The 19,158-nt window shown below is 42.6% G+C and overlaps 1 protein-coding gene across 1 annotated transcript in view; it reads right to left on the reverse strand.

The window, feature by feature from the left end:
* Positions 1-223: 223 nt before the first annotated feature.
* The window catches only part of LOC137535264 (gastrula zinc finger protein XlCGF57.1-like), a 35,508-nt gene continuing 16,573 nt past the window's right edge, over positions 224-19,158 (reverse strand). Inside the window, exon 2 of the mRNA XM_068257083.1 lies at positions 224-3,552. Within this exon, the coding sequence (XP_068113184.1) occupies positions 2,009-3,541 (1,533 nt within the window). The 5' untranslated portion in view covers positions 3,542-3,552 and the 3' untranslated portion in view covers positions 224-2,008. The remainder of the gene's footprint in view (positions 3,553-19,158) is intronic.

Below are 19,158 nucleotides of genomic sequence, written 5' to 3' on the forward strand. Positions count from 1 at the left end.
AATCACAAAATTAAATACTTAGGCATCAATCTGACTTGTGAACCTGAAAATCTATTTAAAATGAATTTCCTAAAAATTGTGAAGGATGGTATAAAGAAATTTCAGTCATGGGACCGCCTTTGCTTTAATGTGATCGGCTAAATCAGCAGTATTAAAATGTTGATTCTGTCAAAGTTTTTTTTTCTGCTGCAAAGTCCCCCCCCCCCCCCCCCAGCAATTCCAGAATTGGCACAAAATGTTTGCAAATTTCATATGGAGCAAAGCTACAAATAGACTCAGCTACAAGCTTGCTTCAAGAAGGAGAGAGGCGGGTGGATTGGCTGAATATCTACTGTACCTTTGACAAAAATGTATTAGAGGAAGACTTTGTTCTCACAGCACGTGATGCAATCCTTAGCTGTGCTGAAAATAACACAAGTATTAGAAGTTCTCGAATTAAATAAATCTTCATGATGGTTGCTAAAAATATGATAATCAATAACTGGGAGAGCCCCAATCCTCCGGCTCTGAATGAACAGATAACCAGTATGGATGTCCTTTGTGATAGTGAGACGTTTGTCCACTGTAATCCCGGATATGATTGTTCCAACACAACATATAAGATCTGGAGGCAACTTACAGAAAACATTAGATAAGAATTGTAGACAAGCCTCCCGGATAAGAAAAGGCAATGTTTGTTTTATTGCATGAAGAGGTGACTTTACTGAGACAGGGGATGAACATGCAAGGAAGGGAATATGAATGGAGGTTAGGATGTTGTAAGGGAAGTAAGAGGATGGTAGTCTAGTGTGCGTCCTCTGTGTGATAACTGTTGTTATGACTGGTTATGCACACGTGTGGGATGGGATCAGCTGAAGTAACTAGCTGTACCAAAAAGATGTATGATATTGCAATAGGTTTGGTGATCTGGAAGTGTGGAGATGAATGTGGAGGATTGATGAGGTATTACTATAATAACACTATTGATAACGCAAATTATTACTCTGACCTGTAGCAGCCTAATAAGATTAATATTCACACTGGTAGAATTTATCTAAACATCATGGTGGAAGATAACAGTGATGTTAGTACATGCGGTTCCCCCTGCTGTGCTCCTCTGTGCTGTGTTTCTGTGTTGGCTGCTTTCTTTTTTTCTTTTTTTCTTCTTTTCTCTTTTTTTAGGGTAGTTTTCCTGTTCCTATTGCTGTAGGAGTCACGCCGGTGTGTACTTTGATGTATTGGCCCTTCATGGGGTGGCCACAGAACGTGGGTTCCGGTGACTATGCCTGCGTGGATGTATGGTTTGTGGCTGATTGTTTAGTGGTGGAGTTGGGATGGGGTAAACTATCTTTATTGGACATTTGGGGTCTGCTATGTAGGGATTCTGCTCTATAGTATTTTCCCTTAGAAATATATTCTTTATGGAGAAGAAAAGATAATAATAGGAAAACTCAAAACTTATCAAATAAAACTAGCTTAATTATGGCAAGTGATAATGACACAATGACTAAAGTCAGGGGTGCGGCAAGATTAATGCTGTGACACCACTTGCTGAGAACTCATCAATCTGCATGTTTACTGAGTGAAAAAACAAGATAACTAGAGCTTCCATAGAGGAGGCAGGAACCACTCCCTCTCCAAGACCATATTCAAGAGGTCATTTTATTTAGGAATCAACAGCTGCAAAGTTTAATATTTAATTATAAAAACGTCTTCACAAGGTAAGAAAGTTTATGGCAATTCTTTCACCTGAAAGCAACCAACAGCTGATGTAGCTGAAGGTTGTGCTTATGTTGAAAAGATTGGCCACATTCGGAACATGAAAAAAGCTGCTCACCAGGGGAGACATTTCTGATGTAGCTGAAGGTTTCCACTTTGTTTAAAAATATTTCCCACACTCTGAACATGAAAAAGGCTGCTCACCATTGTGAGATAACTGCTATGGCTGAAGGTTTAAAAGATTTCCATCAGTCTGTACTTGACAATGTCCATTCACCGGTGTGACATTCCTGAAGGCTTTGCTAATGTTTTAAAGATTTGTATGATGCCAACATGAAAAGGGTTGCACACCAGTGTGAGTTTTCTGATGACTAAGAAGGTGAGCTTTGAGTGGAAACCCTTTCCCACACTCTGAACAGGTAAAGGGCCTCTCACCAGTATGAGTAGTTTTCTGATGCCTAACAAGGACAATTTTGTGAGTAAAACTTTTCCCACACTCTGAACATGTAAAGGGCCTTTCATCAATGTGCATTTTCAGATGACTAAGAAGGTTACATTTGAGAGCAAACCCTTTCCCACACTCTGAACATGTAAAGGGTCTCTCACCAGTGTGAGTTTTCTTATGCCTATGAAGGTCACTTTTCTGAGCAAACCCTTTCCCACACACTGAACATGTAAATGGCCTCACACCGGTGTGAGTTTTCTGATGACTAAGAAGGTTACCTTTGAGAGCAAACCCTTTCCCACACTCTGAACATGTAAAGGGCTTTTCACCAGTGTGAGTTTTCTTATGCCTATGAAGGTCACTTTTCTGAGCAAACCCTTTCCCACACACTGAACATGTAAATGGCCTCACACCGGTGTGAGTTTTCTGATGACTAAGAAGGTTACATTTGACAGCAAACCCTTTCCCACACTCTGAACATGTAAAGGGCCTCACACCAGTGTGAGTTTTTTGATGCCTAAGAAGGTCACCTTTGAAAGCAAACCCTTTCCCACACTCTGAACATGTAAATGGCTTCTCACCAGTATGAGTTCTCTGATGAATATGAAGGTAACCATTCTGAGCAAACCGTTTCCCACACACTGAACATGTAAATGGCCTCTCACCAGTGTGAGTTTTCCGATGACTAAGAAGGTTACATTTGACAGAAAAGCCTTTCCCACACTCTGAACATGTAAACGGCCTCTCACCACTGTGAGTTTTGTTATGACTAAGAAGGTCACCTTTGCGAGCAAACCCTTTCCCACACTCTGAACATGTAAATGGCCACTCAGCGGTATGAGCTTTCTGATGACGTAGAAGGTGAGCTTTGCAAGCAAACCCTTTCCCACACTCTAAACAGGTAAATGGCCTCTCACCAGTGTGAGTTTTCTGATGCGTAAGAAGATCAACTTTGTGAGCAAACCCTTTCCCACACACTGAACATAAAAAAGGCAGCTCACCTGTGTGAATTTTCTGATGTCTGATAAAAACTCCTTTGTCAATTAATTCTTTCTCAAATTCTGAATATGAAGAGGAATGTTCTTTGCTTTCAGTATTCTGGGTTTTTGTGCTACTAAAACTTTTCCCATACTCTGAATATGAAAGGCAATGCTCAGGGCTGTGACTGTTTGCTTTGTCCTCGGTGCAAGTTGTTGAGTTTACACTTGTAGTAATAGTGTCTGGTTTATCAGAAGATTCCCCAGGGCTACAGGGATGTGTTGCTCTAGTCGCACTGAGATCCCTGTGATGTGTATTTCCAGTAATGTGATTTCCTCCTGGAGAACATTGTGTGACGCCATTATCTTCTGCAGCGTCTTCTGGAGGGGGGATAAGACGTCCCTCCGAGGGGCTCCCCATACTCTGCCCATCTGTTGGGGATGATAAAAATGGGAAAGTGAAGATAATTGATAAAAAGACACCATTTTTTTCAGTTCAGATCTGATTGTTGGTCTAATAACAGTTTTATTCTCAGAATTCTGCAATGGAAAAAGCTAACATCAATAATGTGTCCCGTGTAATGTACACCGATATGACTCCTCCTAATTCTTGGGAACATGATGTTATACTCAGTAATAAAGATAAACCTTTCCTATGATGTACAACATCTCCTCCATTGTTGGTGCTATGATGTTATACTGAGGAATGGAGATGGACCTTTCATATGGTGTACAGCATCTCCTCCTCATTTGTTGGTACTATGATGTTATACTGAGGAATAGAGATGGGCCTTTCATATGCTGTACAGTATCTCCTTCTCATTTGTTGGTGCTATGATGTTATACTGAGGAATGGAGATGGGCCTTTCATATGGTGTACAGTATCTCCTCCTCATTTGTTGGTGCTATGATGTTATACTGAGGAATAGAGATGGGCCTTTCATATGCTGTACAGTATCTCCTTCTCATTTGTTGGTGCTATGATGTTATACTGAGGAATGGAGATGGGCCTTTCATATGGTGTACAGTATCTCCTCCCCATTTGTTGGTGCTATGCTGTTATACTGAGGAATGGAGATGGGCCTTTCATATGGTGTACAGTATCTCCTCCCCATTTGTTGGTGCTATTATATTATACTGAGGAATGGAGATTAGCCTTTCATATGGTGTACAGTATCTCCTCCTCATTTGTTGGTACTATGATGTTATACTGAGGAATGGAGATGGGCCTTTCATATGGTGTACAGTATCTCCTCCTCATTTGTTGGTACTATGATGTTATACTGAGGAATAGAGATGGGCCTTTCATATGCTGTACAGTATCTCCTCCTCATTTGTTGGCACTATGATGTTATACTGAGGAATGGAGATGGGCCTTTCATATGGTGTACAGTATCTCCTTCTCATTTGTTGGTGCTATGATGTTATACTGAGGAATGGAGATGGGCCTTTCATATGGTGTACAGTATCTCCTCCTCATTTGTTGGTGCTATGATGTTATACTGAGGAATAGAGATGGGCCTTTCATATGCTGTACAGTATCTCCTTCTCATTTGTTGGTGCTATGATGTTATACTGAGGAATGGAGATGGGCCTTTCATATGCTGTACAGTATCTCCTTCTCATTTGTTGGTGCTATGATGTTATACTGAGGAATGGAGATGGGCCTTTCATATGGTGTACAGTATCTACTCCCCATTTGTTGGTGCTATGATGTTATACTGAGGAATGGAGATGGGCCTTTCATATGGTGTAAAGTATCTCCTCCCCATTTGTTGGTGCTATGATATTATACTGAGGAATGGAGATTAGCCTTTCATATGGTGTACAGTATCTCCTCCTCATTTGTTGGTACTATGATGTTATACTGAGGAATGGAGATGGGCCTTTCATATGGTGTACAGCATCTCCTCCCCATTTGTTGGTGCTATGATGTTATACTGAGGAATGGAGATGGGCCTTTCATATGCTGTACAGTATCTCCTTCTCATTTGTTGGTGCTATGATGTTATACTGAGGAATGGAGATGGGCCTTTCATATGGTGTACAGTGTCTCCTCCCCATTTGTTGGTACTATGATGTTATACTGAGGAATGGAGATGGGCCTTTCATATGGTGTACAGTATCTCCTCCTCATTTGTTAGTACTATGATGTTATACTGAGGAATGGAGATAGACCTTTCGTATGGTGTACAGTATCTCCCCCTCATTTGTTGGTGCTATGATGTTATACTGAGGAATGGAGATGGGCCTTTCATATGGTGTACAGTATCTCCTCCTTTGTTGGTACTATGATGTTATACTGAGGAATGGAGATGGGCCTTTCATATGGTGTACAGTATCTCCTCCCCATTTGTAGGTACTATGATGTTATACTGAGGAATGGAGATGGACCTTTCATATGGTGTACAGTATCCCCTCCTCATTTGTAGGTACTATGATGTTATACTGAGGAATGGAGATGAGCCTTTCATATGGTGTACAGTATCTCCTCCTCATTTGTTGGTGCTATGATGTTATACTGAGGAATGGAGATGGGCCTTTCATATGGTGTACAGTATCACCTTCTCATTTATTGGTGCTATGATGTTATACTGAGGAATGGAGATGGGCCTTTCATATGGTGTACAGTATCTCCTCCTCATTTGTAGGTACTATGATGTTATATTGAGGAATGGAGATGGGCCTTTCATATGGTGTACAGTATCTCCTCCTCATTTGTTAGTACTATGATGTTATACTGAGGAATAGAGATGGGCCTTTCATATGGTGTACAGCATCTCCTCCTCATTTGTTAGTACTATGATGTTATACTGAGGAATGGAGATGGACCTTTCATATAGTGTACAGTATCTCATCATTTGTTGGCACTATGATGTTATACTGAGGAATGGAGATGGGCCTTTCATATGGTGTACAGTATCTCCTCCTCATTTGTTGGTACTATGATGTTATACTGAGGAATGGAGATGGGCCTTTCATATGGTGTACAGTATAGTCTCCTCATGTGTTGGTACTATGATGTTATACTGAGGAATGGAGATGATCTATCATATGGTGTACAGTATCTCCTCCTCATTTGTTGGTACTATGATGTTATACTGAGGAATGCAAATGGACCTTTCATATGGTGTACAGGATCTCCTCCTCATTTGTTGGTGCTATGATGTTATACTGAGGAATGGAGATGGACCTTTCATATGGTGTACAGGATCTCCTGCTCATTTCTTGGTGCTATGATGTTATACTGAGTAATAAAGATGAACCTTTCCTATGATGTACCATATCTCCCCCTTTGTTGGTACTATGATGCTATACTGAGGAATGGAGATGACCTATCATATGGTGTACAGTATCTCCTCCTCATGTGTTGGTGCTATGATGTTATTATGAGGAATGGAGATGGGCCTTTCATATGGTGTACAGTATCTCCTCATCTGTTGGTGCTGTGATGTTATACTGAGGAATGGAGATTAGCCTTTCATATGGTGTACAGCATCTCCTCCTCATTTGTTGGCGCTATGATGTTATACTGAGGAATGGAGATGGGCCTTTCATATGGTGTACAGTATCTCCTCCTCATTTGTTGGTACTATGATGTTATACTGAGGAATGGAGATGTACCTTTCATATGGTGTACATTATCTCCTCCTCATTTGTTGGTGTTATGATGTTATACTGGGGAATGGAGATTAGCCTTTCATATGGTGTACAGTATCTCCTCCTCATTTGTTGGCGCTATGATATTATACTGAGGAATGGAGATGGACCTTTAATATGGTGTACAGTATTTCCTCCTCATTTGTTGGTACTATGATGTTATACTGAGGAACGGAGATGGACTTTTCATATGGTGTACAGCATCTCCTCCTCATTTGTTGGTACTATGATGTTATACTGAGGAATGGAAATAGGCCTTTCATGTGGTGTACAGTATCTCCTATGATGTTATACTGAGGAATGGAAATAGGCCTTTCATGTGGTGTACAGTATCTCCTCCTCATTTGTTGGTACTATGATGCTATACTCAGGAATTGGGATGGAACTTTCATACGGAGTACAAGCTGGATGCCCAATAGGTTGATCGCAAGCTACTAGTAGACCGTGACCCCCTCCTGAGTAGAGCGCGACAGTCACATTTTGCAATTTTTGCCACTTTGCAAAGTTGCTACTGCCTTGTAGCCGCGTCTGTCAAAATTAGCTACTTAGCAGCCGTGGCTATCCAAATTTGATCGGAGAGGCGCAGCTGAAGCGGAGAGGCATTGCTTAAAGGACAAATGAAGTGAGTGGGATATGGAGGCTGCCATAATTATTTATTTTTAAGCAATACTAGTTGCCTGGCAGCCCTGCTGATCCTCTGCCTGTAATACTTTTAGCCATAGACCCTGAACAAGTATGCGGCAGGTCAGGTGTTTCTGACATTATTGTCAGATCTGACAAGATCTGTTTAAGGACACTTCAGTTGTCCTTTCAGGGGACAGGAGCAAATGCTGAGCATCTCCTCCCCCACCAGGCTCTGTGAATGCACATATGCTCAGCCATGCCCCCCCCCCCCCCAGGGTTCGCCGGTCTTTAGCAACACACTTGAGGAGAGGAAGCTGTATGGTCATATGGTGTACAGTATCTCCTCACATTTGTTGGTACTATGATGTTATACTGAGGAATGGAGATGGGCCTTTCATGTGGTGTACAGTATCTCCTCCTCATTTGTTGGTGCCATGATGTTATACTGAGGAATGAAGATGGGCCTTTCATATGATGTACAGTAGGCCTGAACGATTTTAGGAAAAGTGTGTGTGTGTGTGTGTGTGTGTGTGTGTGTGTGTGTGTGTGTGTGTGTGTGTGTGTGTGTGTGTGTGTGTGTGTGTGTGTGTGTGTGTGTGTGTGTGTGTGTGTGTGTGTGTGTGTGTGTGTGTGTGTGTGTGTGTGTGTGTGTGTGTGTGTGTGTGTGTGTAGTGGCTTGCAAAAGTATTCCCCTTGAAGTTTTCCACATCTTGTCATATTACTGCCACAAACATAAATCAATTTTATTGGAATTCCACATGAAAGACCAATACAAAGTGGTGTACATGTGAAAAGTGGAACGAAATTCATACAAGATTCCAAACATTTTTTACAAATAAATAACTGTAAAGTGGTGTGTGCATAATTATTCAGCCCCATTTGGTCTGGGTGCAGTCAGTTGCCCATAGACATTGCCTGATGAGTGCTAATGACTAAATAGAGTGCACCTGTGTGTAATCTAATGTCAGTAAAAATACAGCAGCTCTTTGACGGCCTCAGAGGTTGTCCTAGAGAATATTGGGTGCAACAACACCATGAAGTCCAAAGAACACATCAGACAGGTCAGGGATAAAGTTATTGCGAAATTTAGAAGCAGGCTTAGGCTACAAAAAAGGTTTCCGAAGCCTTGAACATTCCACAGAGCACTGTTCAAGCGATCATTCAGAAATGGAAGGAGTATGGCACAACTGTAAACCTACCAAGACAAGGCCGTCCACCGAAACTCACAGACCGAACAAGGAGAGCGCTGATCAGAAATGCAGCCAAGAGGCCCATGGTGACTCTGGACGAGCTGCAGAGATCTACAGCTCAGGTGGAAGACTCTGTCCATAGGACAACTATTAGTCGTGCACTGCACAAAGTTGGCCTTTATGGAAGAGTGGCAAGAAGAAAGCCATTGTTAACAGAAAAGCATAAGAAGTCCCGTTTGCAGTTTGCCACAGGCCATGTGGGGGACACAGCAACCATGTGGAAGAAGGTGCTCTGGTCAGATGAGACCAAAATGGAACTTTTTGGCCAAAATGCAAAACGCTATGTGTGGCGGAAAACTAACACTGCACGTCACTCTGAACACACCATCCCCACTGTCAAATATGGTTGTGGCAAGCATCATGCTCTGGGGGTGCCTCTCTTCAGCAGGGACAGGGAAGCTGTTCAGAGTTGATGGGAAGATGAATGGAGCCAAATACAGTGTAATCTTGGAAGAAAACCTCTTGGAGTCTGCAAAAGACTTGAGACTAGGGCAGAGGTTTACCTTCCAGCAGGACAACGACCCTAAACATAAAGCCAGGGCAACAATGGAATGGTTTACAACAAAACATATCCATGTGTTAGAATGGCCCAGTCAAAGTCCAGATCTAAATCTAATCGAGAATCTGTGGCAAGATCTGAAAACTGCTGTTCACAAACGCTGTCCATCTAATCTGACTGAGCTGGAGCTGTTTTGCAAAGAAGAATGGGCAAGGATTTCAGTCTCTAGATGTACAAAGCTGGTAGAAACATACCCTAAAAGACTGGCAGCTGTAATTGCAGCAAAAGGTGGTTCTACAAAGTATTGACTCGGGGGGCTGAATAATTATGCACACCCCACTTTGCAGTTATTTATTTGTAAAAAAATGTTTGGAATCATGTATGATTTTCGTTCCACTTCTCACGTGTACACCACTTTGTATTGGTCTTTCATGTGGAATTCCAATAAAAATGATTCATGTGTGTGGCAGTAATGTGACAAAATGTGGAAAACTTCAAGGGGGCCGAATACTTTTGCAACCCACTGTATATATATAAAAATTGCATATTGTGATAAAGTTCAATATTTTCTGTAATGTACTGATAAACATTAGACTTTCATATATTTGAGATTCATTAAACACAACTGAAGTAGTTCAAGCCTTTTCTTGTTTTAATATTGATGATTTTGGCATACAGCTCATGAAAACCCAAAATTCCTATCTCAAAAAATTAGCATATTTCATCCGACCAATAAAAGAAAAGTGTTTTTAAAACAAAAAAAGTCAACCTTCAAATAACTATGTTCAGTTATGCACTCAATACTTGGTCGGGAATCCTTTTGCAGAAATAACTGCTTCAATGCGGCGTGGCATGGAGGCAATCAGCCTGTGGCACTGCTCAGGTGTTATGGAGGCCCAGGATGCTTTGATAGCGGCCTTAAAGCGGACCCAAACCAAACATTTTTTTAATTAAAAATATTTAGTTGCACCACTATAACACATACATAGATAAATAAAAACTCCTTCAAACCCATGATCATTTCAGTGCATGCTTTTCACCCTTCTCTTTTCATAGCTAGGGATATACTGGGGGCAGCCATTAGCAATTCCTCCATTGCCGGACACCATCTACTCCACCAGTTTGCCGGAAAAATGCCGGCAATTTGAAAGGAAGGGAGGGGTTGCTCCAATAAATGTAAAATATTTTATATTTGTCATCATGCAGCTGAAAAAAGGCTGTTATTTATTATTATAATTTAGAAAATAGATTTTATTTCTGAAATCTTGTATTTTTAATTTGGGTCCACTTTAAGCTCATCCAGAGTGTTGGGTCTTGCGTCTCTCAACTTTCTCTTCACAATATCCCACAGATTCTCTATGGGATTCAGGTCAGGAGAGTTGGCAGGCCAATTGAGCACAGTAATACCATGGTCAGTAAACCATTTACCAGTGGTTTTGGCACTGTGAGCAGGTGCCAGGTCGTGCTGAAAAATGAAATCTTCATCTCCATAAAGCTTTTCAGCAGATGGAAGCATGAAGTGCTCCAAAATCTCCTGATAGCTAGCTGCATTGACCCTGCCCTTGATAAAACACAGTGGACCAACACCAGCAGCTGACATGGCCCCCCAGACCATCACTGACTGTGGGTACTTGACACTGGACTTCAGGCATTTTGGCATTTCCCTCTCCCCAGTCTTCCTCCAGACTCTGGCACCTTGATTTCCGAATGACATGCACAATAAGGGTATAAGAGGCGCCCTGGTGTAATAAAAGCATCTAAAAGCAGTTTAAAAACGGGAAATAAATTTGAGGTAGCTTACCTCAGTGACGAAAAAATCTTTGTGTTTAACAAAGGTTTTTATTAGTAGCACAGGCAATGCGCAGTGGGAGAGAACGGGTACCTGTGGGTGGAGTCCACCACCCGTCCAGCTAATGATGGCTGGGCGGAGCGAGAATGAGTGCCTGCCGCAGCCGCCCGCCCACAGATGCGCCCGCTGTGCAAGCCGCCCGCCCACTATGCAAGGTGGAGGGAGAAAGACACTGATGACGTAAGGGATAGAGGCGGACACTAGGAAGGAGCTGGTGAGAGCTACTAAGCCGCCGATACAGAGCGGTAAGCGGGAGATGGACTGCCGGGCAGAACTAATACACTGTAGACAGTGAAATCGTGAGAAATCGTCACCTTCGCGATCACGGAATCGTCATTTCCGTGATCGCGATTTCGATCAAAAAACGATAAATCGTTCAGGCCTAATGTACAGTATAACCTCATTTGTTGGTACTAAAATGTCATAGTACCAACATAGAATGGAGAGGAGTTTTCCATATGATGTATAGTATCTCCTCCTCATTTGTTGATGCTATGATATTATACTGAGGAATGGAGAGGGGCCTTTCATATGGTGTACAGTATTTCCTCCTCATTTGTTGGTACTATGATGCTATACTGAGGAATGGAGATGGAGCTTTCATATGGTGTACAGTGTCTCCTCCTCATTTGTTGGTGCTATGATGTTATACTGAGGAATGGAGATGGGCCTTTCATATGGTGTACAGTATCTCCTCCTCATTTGTTGGTGCTATGATATTATACTGAGGAATGGAGATGGGCCTTTCATATGGTGTACAGTATCCCCTCCTCATTTGTTGGTGCTATGATGTTATACTGAGGAATGGAGATGGGCCTTTCATATGGTGTACAGTATCTCCTCCTCATTTGTTGGTGCTATGATGTTATACTGAGGAATGGAGATGGGCCTTTCATATGGTGTACAGTATCTCCTCCTCATTTGTTGGTGCTATGATGTTATACTGAGGAATGGAGATGGGCCTTTCATATGGTGTACAGTATCTCCTCCTCATTTGTTGGTGCTATGATGTTATACTGAGAAATGGAGATGGGCCTTTCATATGGTGTACAGTATCTCCTCATTTGTTGGTACTATGATGTTATACTGAGGAATGGAGATGGGCCTTTCATATGGTGTACAGTGTCTCCTCCTCATTTGTTGGTGCTATGATGTTATACTGAGGAATGGAGATGGGCCTTTCATATGGTGTACAGTATCTCCTCCTCATTTGTTGGTACTATGATGTTATACTGAGGAATGAAGATGGGCCTTTCATATGGTGTACAGTATCTCCTCCTCATTTGTTGGTACTATGACGTTATACTGAGGAATGGAGATGGACCTTTTATATGGTGTACAGTATCTCCTCCTCATTTGTTGGTACTATGATGTTATACTGAGGAATAGAGATGAAGCTTTTATATGGTGCACAATATCTCCTCATTTGTTGGTACTATGACGTTATACTGAGGAATGGAGATGGGCCTTTTAGATGACCTCATTTGTTGGTACTATAATGTCATAGTACCAACATAGAATGGAGATGAGTTTTCCATATGTTGTACAGTATCTCCTCCTCGTTTGCTATTATTATTATATATTGTATTTATAAAGCACCAACATATTACGCAGTGCTGGACAATAAATATATACAATGATACAAGAATGACAGAAGTAACAAGGTTATACAACATAGAACAAAGTTATACAAGTCAAACGGTACAAGATACATGATCACACGATTATGGGCTGGTTAGGTAGGCCCAGTAATACAAGTACAGGCTGCTATAGGACAGGAGCACTAAATCCTGTAGATTACAATGGGGAAGGGAGGACCCTGCCAGAGGCTTACAAACTAAGGGGAGGGGGATGGCCACACTAGGTAGGGCTGTGGAATAAATATTTAGTAGAGAATTACTGTGTGGTAGGGGGTGGGTAGCCCATCTTAAAGATGTGGGTTTTGAGGGCTTGCTTGAATGTGTTGAAGGAGGGAGAAAGTCTGATGGGCAGTGGAAGGGAGTTCCAGCGGGTGGGTACGGCTCTTGAGAAATCCTGCAGGCACGCATGGGAGTGGGAAATGCATGGAGCGGTGAGGTAAAGGTTGTTGGAGGACTGGAGGGGCGACCTTGTTTATACCTATGAACAAGCTCCGAAACTGAGGAATGGAGATGGGCCTTTCATATGGTGTACAGTATCTGCTCCTCATTTGTTGGTGCTATGATGTTATACTGAGGAATGGAGATGGACCTTTCATATGGTGTACAGTATCTCCTCCTCATTTGTTGGTACTATGATGTTATACTGAGGAATGGAGATGGTCCTGTCATATGCTGTACAGTATCTCCTCCTCATGTGTTGGTGCTATGATGTTATACTGAGGAATGGAGATGGACCTTTCATATGGTGTACAGTATCTCCTCCTCATTTGTTGGTACTGTGATGTTATACTGAGGAATGGAGATGGGCCTTTCATATGGTGTACAGTATCTCCTCCTCCTTTGTTGGAGCTATGATGTTATACTGAGGAATGGAGATGGTCCTGTCATATGCTGTACAGTATCTCCTCCTCATGTGTTGGTGCTATGATGTTATACTGAGGAATGGAGATGGACCTTTCATATGGTGTACAGTATCTCCCCCTCATTTGTTGGTACTATGATGTTATACTGAGGAATGGAGATGGGCCTTTCATATGGTGTATAGTATCTCCTCCTCATTTGTTGGTACTGTGATGTTATACTGAGGAATGGAGATGGTCCTGTCATATGCTGTACAGTATCTCCTCCTCATGTGTTGGTGCTATGATGTTATACTGAGGAATGGAGATGGACCTTTCATATGGTGTACAGTATCTCCCCCTCATTTGTTGGTACTATGAGGTTATACTGAGGAATGGAGATGGGCCCTTCATATGGTGTACAGTATCTCCTCCTCATGTGTTGGTGCTATGATGTTATACTGAGGAATGGAGATGGACCTTTCATATGGTGTATAGTATCTCCTCCTCATTTGTTGGTACTGTGATGTTATACTGAGGAATGGAGATGGGCCTTTCATATGGAGTACAATATATCCGCCTCATTAATAGTATAGTAATATTAGGATGTTATACTGAGAAATGGAGATGGACCTTTCATATGATGTACAGTATCTCCTCCTTATTTGCTAGACATATTACGAGTTGGGGGAGATATGTTGATGAAGGTCATCTGGTCAGAATTAGGGGGCAAAACCAAATGACTGTATGATAAGCTGTGATAGTATGAAATTATAATTTAGAGTTTTTAAAAACATTCACAAAAACCTTGACTGAGAGGCTTACAAGTTTCCTCCTGTTTTGTCCCAATTAAATTGTCCTTCTCCATCGACTGCTGATCACTTGTCATATGTATCTCTTGTTCAACATTTATAACAATCTGTTGTTTGTCCTAAAACATAAAAATATATAAATTGACATCCTGAAAAGCAGAGCATTAATAATCTAACTGCATAGAAAAATATCATCTTGTAGAATTGAAGTCACTTTTGAGTTGTAGATCCTCAGCCCCACATACCTGATAATGGTGGAGGATGGTGGGATCTCCCCGTGGACAGTCCCGTGAATAAAGAGGACCTGTATATCTCTCTGGTGGGTTTCTGCTTCTGGATCCATCTGTAGGAAACACACACACGGGCTGATTACATTGTCTCTGTGTGTTTATCAGATAATGGGGATCTGCAGGCTATTTTGGTGCATGGGGTGCCTGTTGCAGCTTGACTACCCATAGACTGCAGTCTAACTGTCATGACCTGCGCATGTGTAATCCTGCTGGTGGCAGCACTAAGGAACTTTGGTGATTAATTAATTAATTTGTAAGCACAGGATTCTATGTCTGCTTGAATGAAAACAGGGAGTAGACACACTGCAGATTTATTGCACGATTGGTATCAGCTGTAAGAAAGAAATGTTTTTTTTCTTTAAAGGATATTATACTGTTTTTTATCTTTTAGAGCAGAGAGGAAGTTCTGAGTTCAGGTCCGCTTTAAGACTGGTTCTTCCAGCAGCACATTGCGAGATCATTCTGCTTGTTGCTGGCAGCTCTGGCCATTGGTTCTGTGTCCCTTGCTCCTTGTTCCTGTTCCTGTGACTTCCCGGCATTGATCTTTGCTAGCCTGACTACTCTTTGCCTATCAGTATTATCTGATGTCCTGGTTTACCTCTGCCTGTCTGATTTCCCTCCTGTATGCTGATTAGATTTATCCCCTCCTGTATATATTCTGAGTGTTCTGTGATCCTGTATATTCCTATTGCTCATATATTGAGTGATTGGTTCTCCTGTATATTTTGCCATTGTAAAGTTAGTTAGAGGAGTTCTGGTACATGTGGTGCACCCTGTGTTATGCATTGTATGACTGCAGGTGCATTGTGGCGTGTGTATTTGTATGATTGCACGTTTGTAAAAATAAACAATTTCATTTCTCTTATCCATTGTACAGACACCAGTATTTCATTAGTGATCTTCTGGTATTGTTAAAAGGACAACTGAAGAGAGAGGTATATGGAGGCTGCCAGGTTTATTTGCTTTTAAGCAATACCAGTTGCCTGGCAGCCCTGCTGACCCTCTGTCCTGATACTTTCAGCCATAGACCCTGAACAAGCATGCAGCAGATCAGGTGTTTCTGACATTATTGTCAGATCTTTCCACAAGTAAGACCGGCACCACTGAAGATGAATCCCCCAGGCCGACCCATCGTGGCTGGTGTCGGCTCGATTTTTGTAGCCATTGGTCCAGGCTACCCCTTCATACCTGAGAGATACCTCCATGTTTTTGGAGAAATTGAGTGAGGTCAGACTCCCTGGGGAGGATGTTCTCCTGGTGACCTTTGATGTCGAGAGCCTCTACACCTCCATCCCACATGATGGGGGTGTAGAGGCCGTAGACTGGTTCCTTATGACTCGTACAGATCTGACTGTCCAGCAGAGGATGTTTTGCACTAGTTTGCTGCAGCTTGTACTCCAATGTAACTATTTTGAATTTGAGGGACAGTTTTATTTACAGCTACGAGGGACCGCCATGGGGTCGAATGTGGCCCCCTCCTATGCAAATTTATACATGGGTCTCTATGAGGAGGCCTTTGTTTATGGTAATTCTTTGTTCCACCAGCATTCATTATGCTGGTGGCGTTTTATTGACGATATTTTTTGCATTTGGAGGGGGCCCCATTCGACCCTTATGGATTTTTTGACTCAGTTACATGACTCGTGTCCCTTTATACGGCTGACGTCCCACCATCATTTAATATCTATTTCGTTTTTAGATACATTGGTGGTTAGAGAGGGTGACCGACTTTCTACTGACCTTTATATCAAGGACACTGACCGCAACTCACTTCTTCATTATAGAAGTTTTCACCAGACAGGAACTAAGAACAGTATCCCACTCAGCCAGTTAGGTAGGGTGGATAGGATAGTCAGTGACGAGTCTAAATGTTGTATTCGGAGGGAGCAAATGACATTGAAGTTCCGTAGGAGGGGTTATCTCCCGTCTATGTTTGTGCCTCGTACTGGTGAGAAACGGAGACAGATTGGCCCACGTATTCCATTCGTGTCGACCTTCAGTGCCTGCAGTGACGCAGTATCGCGAGTGATCCGCAGGCACTGGAGGATCCTCACTGATGGATTTCCATTTGTTCCGGAGTTTCGTTTCCTCCAATTATGTCGTTTAAAAGAGCACCGACGATTCGAGACAAATTGACTCAAAAACATATACAGGCCAGCAGCAAAAGTGCAGGCATGTTCCCATGCCTGGGATGCCACATGTGTGGAATGGTGCTGAAAGGCAACAGATTCACACATCCATCCCAAGGCACAACTTTTTTTCTTAATCGACGGTATACGTGTGATTCCAGTTTTGTGGTCTACTTAATCAAGTGCCCTTGTGGCCTTGGATATGTGGGTATGACCACCCAGCGGCTGAAAGAGCGCATTTCATCTCACAAATCGGCGATTCGTAATAAAGTGCGGGGTCAATCTGTCTCTGAACATTTTACTTTAAAGGGACATACTGTGTCACAATTGAGGGTGACAGTTATTGACTCGGTCCCCGTTAATTGGCGGGGAGGGAATAGAGAAACGGCGCTACTGAAAAAAGAGGCAGCCTGGATCAGAAAGCTAGAAACATTAGAACCTAAGGGAATGAATCGGGAGTATGACCTGGGTTTTTGTGTCCATATCCGTTAACTTAGTGTCAGCTGGGTGATATTTTTATTACCTGACCTTTTTCTCCACCATATTATGTATCCTGTTATTGCTGTAATTTTCATATATTAATTGCTCTTTTATGTGTTTTTAGGTTCCCCTGGGTGGTGTGTATGGCCGTCCTGATTGAGGGTTTTTCTTGGTGGTATGTATGGCCATCCTGGCACGGGGTGTGACATTGATCCATTTGCCTGTTAATGTTTAAATTTTTGTTTTGTATTTTTTTGTATTTTTGCATTTTTGCTGTTTTATTTTTTATTTTTGTATTTTGCATGTTCTCCCTGTCCAGAGTCGGGAGATTAACGCCTCTAGTATACCCATATGGTAGATATGTCCTGAGTCCGCAGTATTAAACTAGTGGCCGGACATTTTTTCTGCATTTTTCTGGCATTAGTGGGCGTTTCCAGGGCTCTCGATCGGGCGGACATGCTGTATGATACTGCTGAGCCCGATTGTGTACACGCAGGCTGGTTGCCTGGTGACCATCGGACTCAGTGAGCGATGTGGATGTCACTTCCGGCTTAACCGGAAGTTTGGGCTTCTGATGGAACGCAGTATTGCGCTCCATGGATACGTACGGTGCCTGCCTCCTGCGTGCTGCCGCTGTTAGATAAGTGCGGCGCACAGGGAGGGGAGAGGATGACGTAGTCGGAAGAAGATGCCGGCTCCCATTGCGCATGTATTGCTCGCCGTTCGCTGCATTTCTGAGACCTACAGGTGACAGGTAAATGGAGTTGATGTCTCCCCCGTGTGATTTACATATTAGGATGTCTGTTCCCCATCAGGTCCGCCGAGTCACACCTCGCCCAGCAGGACACCGATTGGTGTTTTTAGTGGGGGAGGGATATTTAAGGACACATGTTGTGGTGTTATACTTAGGCTGTTGCAATTTGAGAAAGGGCTATGCCCGAAACAGCGTCTGTCTTGCTGAAGCCATGTTTGTGTGATTAAAGAGCTTATAAATACTATTCATCTTCAGTGGTGCCGGTCTTACTTGTGAATGGACTGTTGTAGGTCTCTAATGGCACAGAGGCCTTGACCGTGGCACACTCCAAGTTCATCTGATTAGTGGTGCTCCTCCTGAAAGTTTGTGTTCTGATTATTGTCAGATCTGACAGATTAGCTGCCTGCATGTTTCTGGTGTTATTCAGACACTTCTGTAACCATACAGAGCAGCAGGGCTGCCAGGCAACTGGTATTGTTTAAAAGGAAATAAACATGGCAGCCTCCATAGTCTGCTCACTTCAGTTGTCCTTTAAACCTCGAAAGTGATTGGCATGCACAGATTGTTGATGGGCTGGTCTGGTTCTAGTTACAACCAAGATCTGCATGACCAAATATTACACTAACATTACGGTGGACCTGGATTTTGGTGCAGGAAAGCAGTACTCATCTATCTCTCAACAGTCATATGGCAGATCTTAAATTTGGTGTCCAAGTGGTTGGAGCGGTGAGAGAAGTGGCCAGGACTGTGCTCCATTAGGTATGGAGTTCAGCTACATATACATACTAATGTAGCCAAACTCGTTTAGCAGCAATAAGAGTGAATGGAAATGTTAGGATTGGAGTTGGAGGATAGTGTTAGGTGTTAAATGGGGGAAAGTTAGTGTTAGAATAGGAGAGAAAGCCGACATATAAAGGGTCATTTATATAAAAGTAACTTTGGAAATATTCAGCTTTCCCTCCCCATCCTGTATTGTGAGCGGCCATTTTTGTTTTTTTATTCACTGATGCTGGCTGCCCCGGAAGATCCACCTTTCCAATTACTCCCCCTCATGTGCAGCGTCCCCCTCTTCAAGCTGTGTTACATGGTTGGTGTGGGACTGAGGAGGGTTACTATAGTAGCATTTGGAATTATGTGCAGTGCTCTGTTAGAGGTGCAAGGTGCAGAGTGCAAGCTATTAGGGGTGCAAGGTGCAGAGTGCAAGCTATTAGG

Source organism: Hyperolius riggenbachi, chromosome 10, assembly GCF_040937935.1.
Source record: "Hyperolius riggenbachi isolate aHypRig1 chromosome 10, aHypRig1.pri, whole genome shotgun sequence".
Lineage (NCBI taxonomy): Eukaryota > Metazoa > Chordata > Amphibia > Anura > Hyperoliidae > Hyperolius > Hyperolius riggenbachi.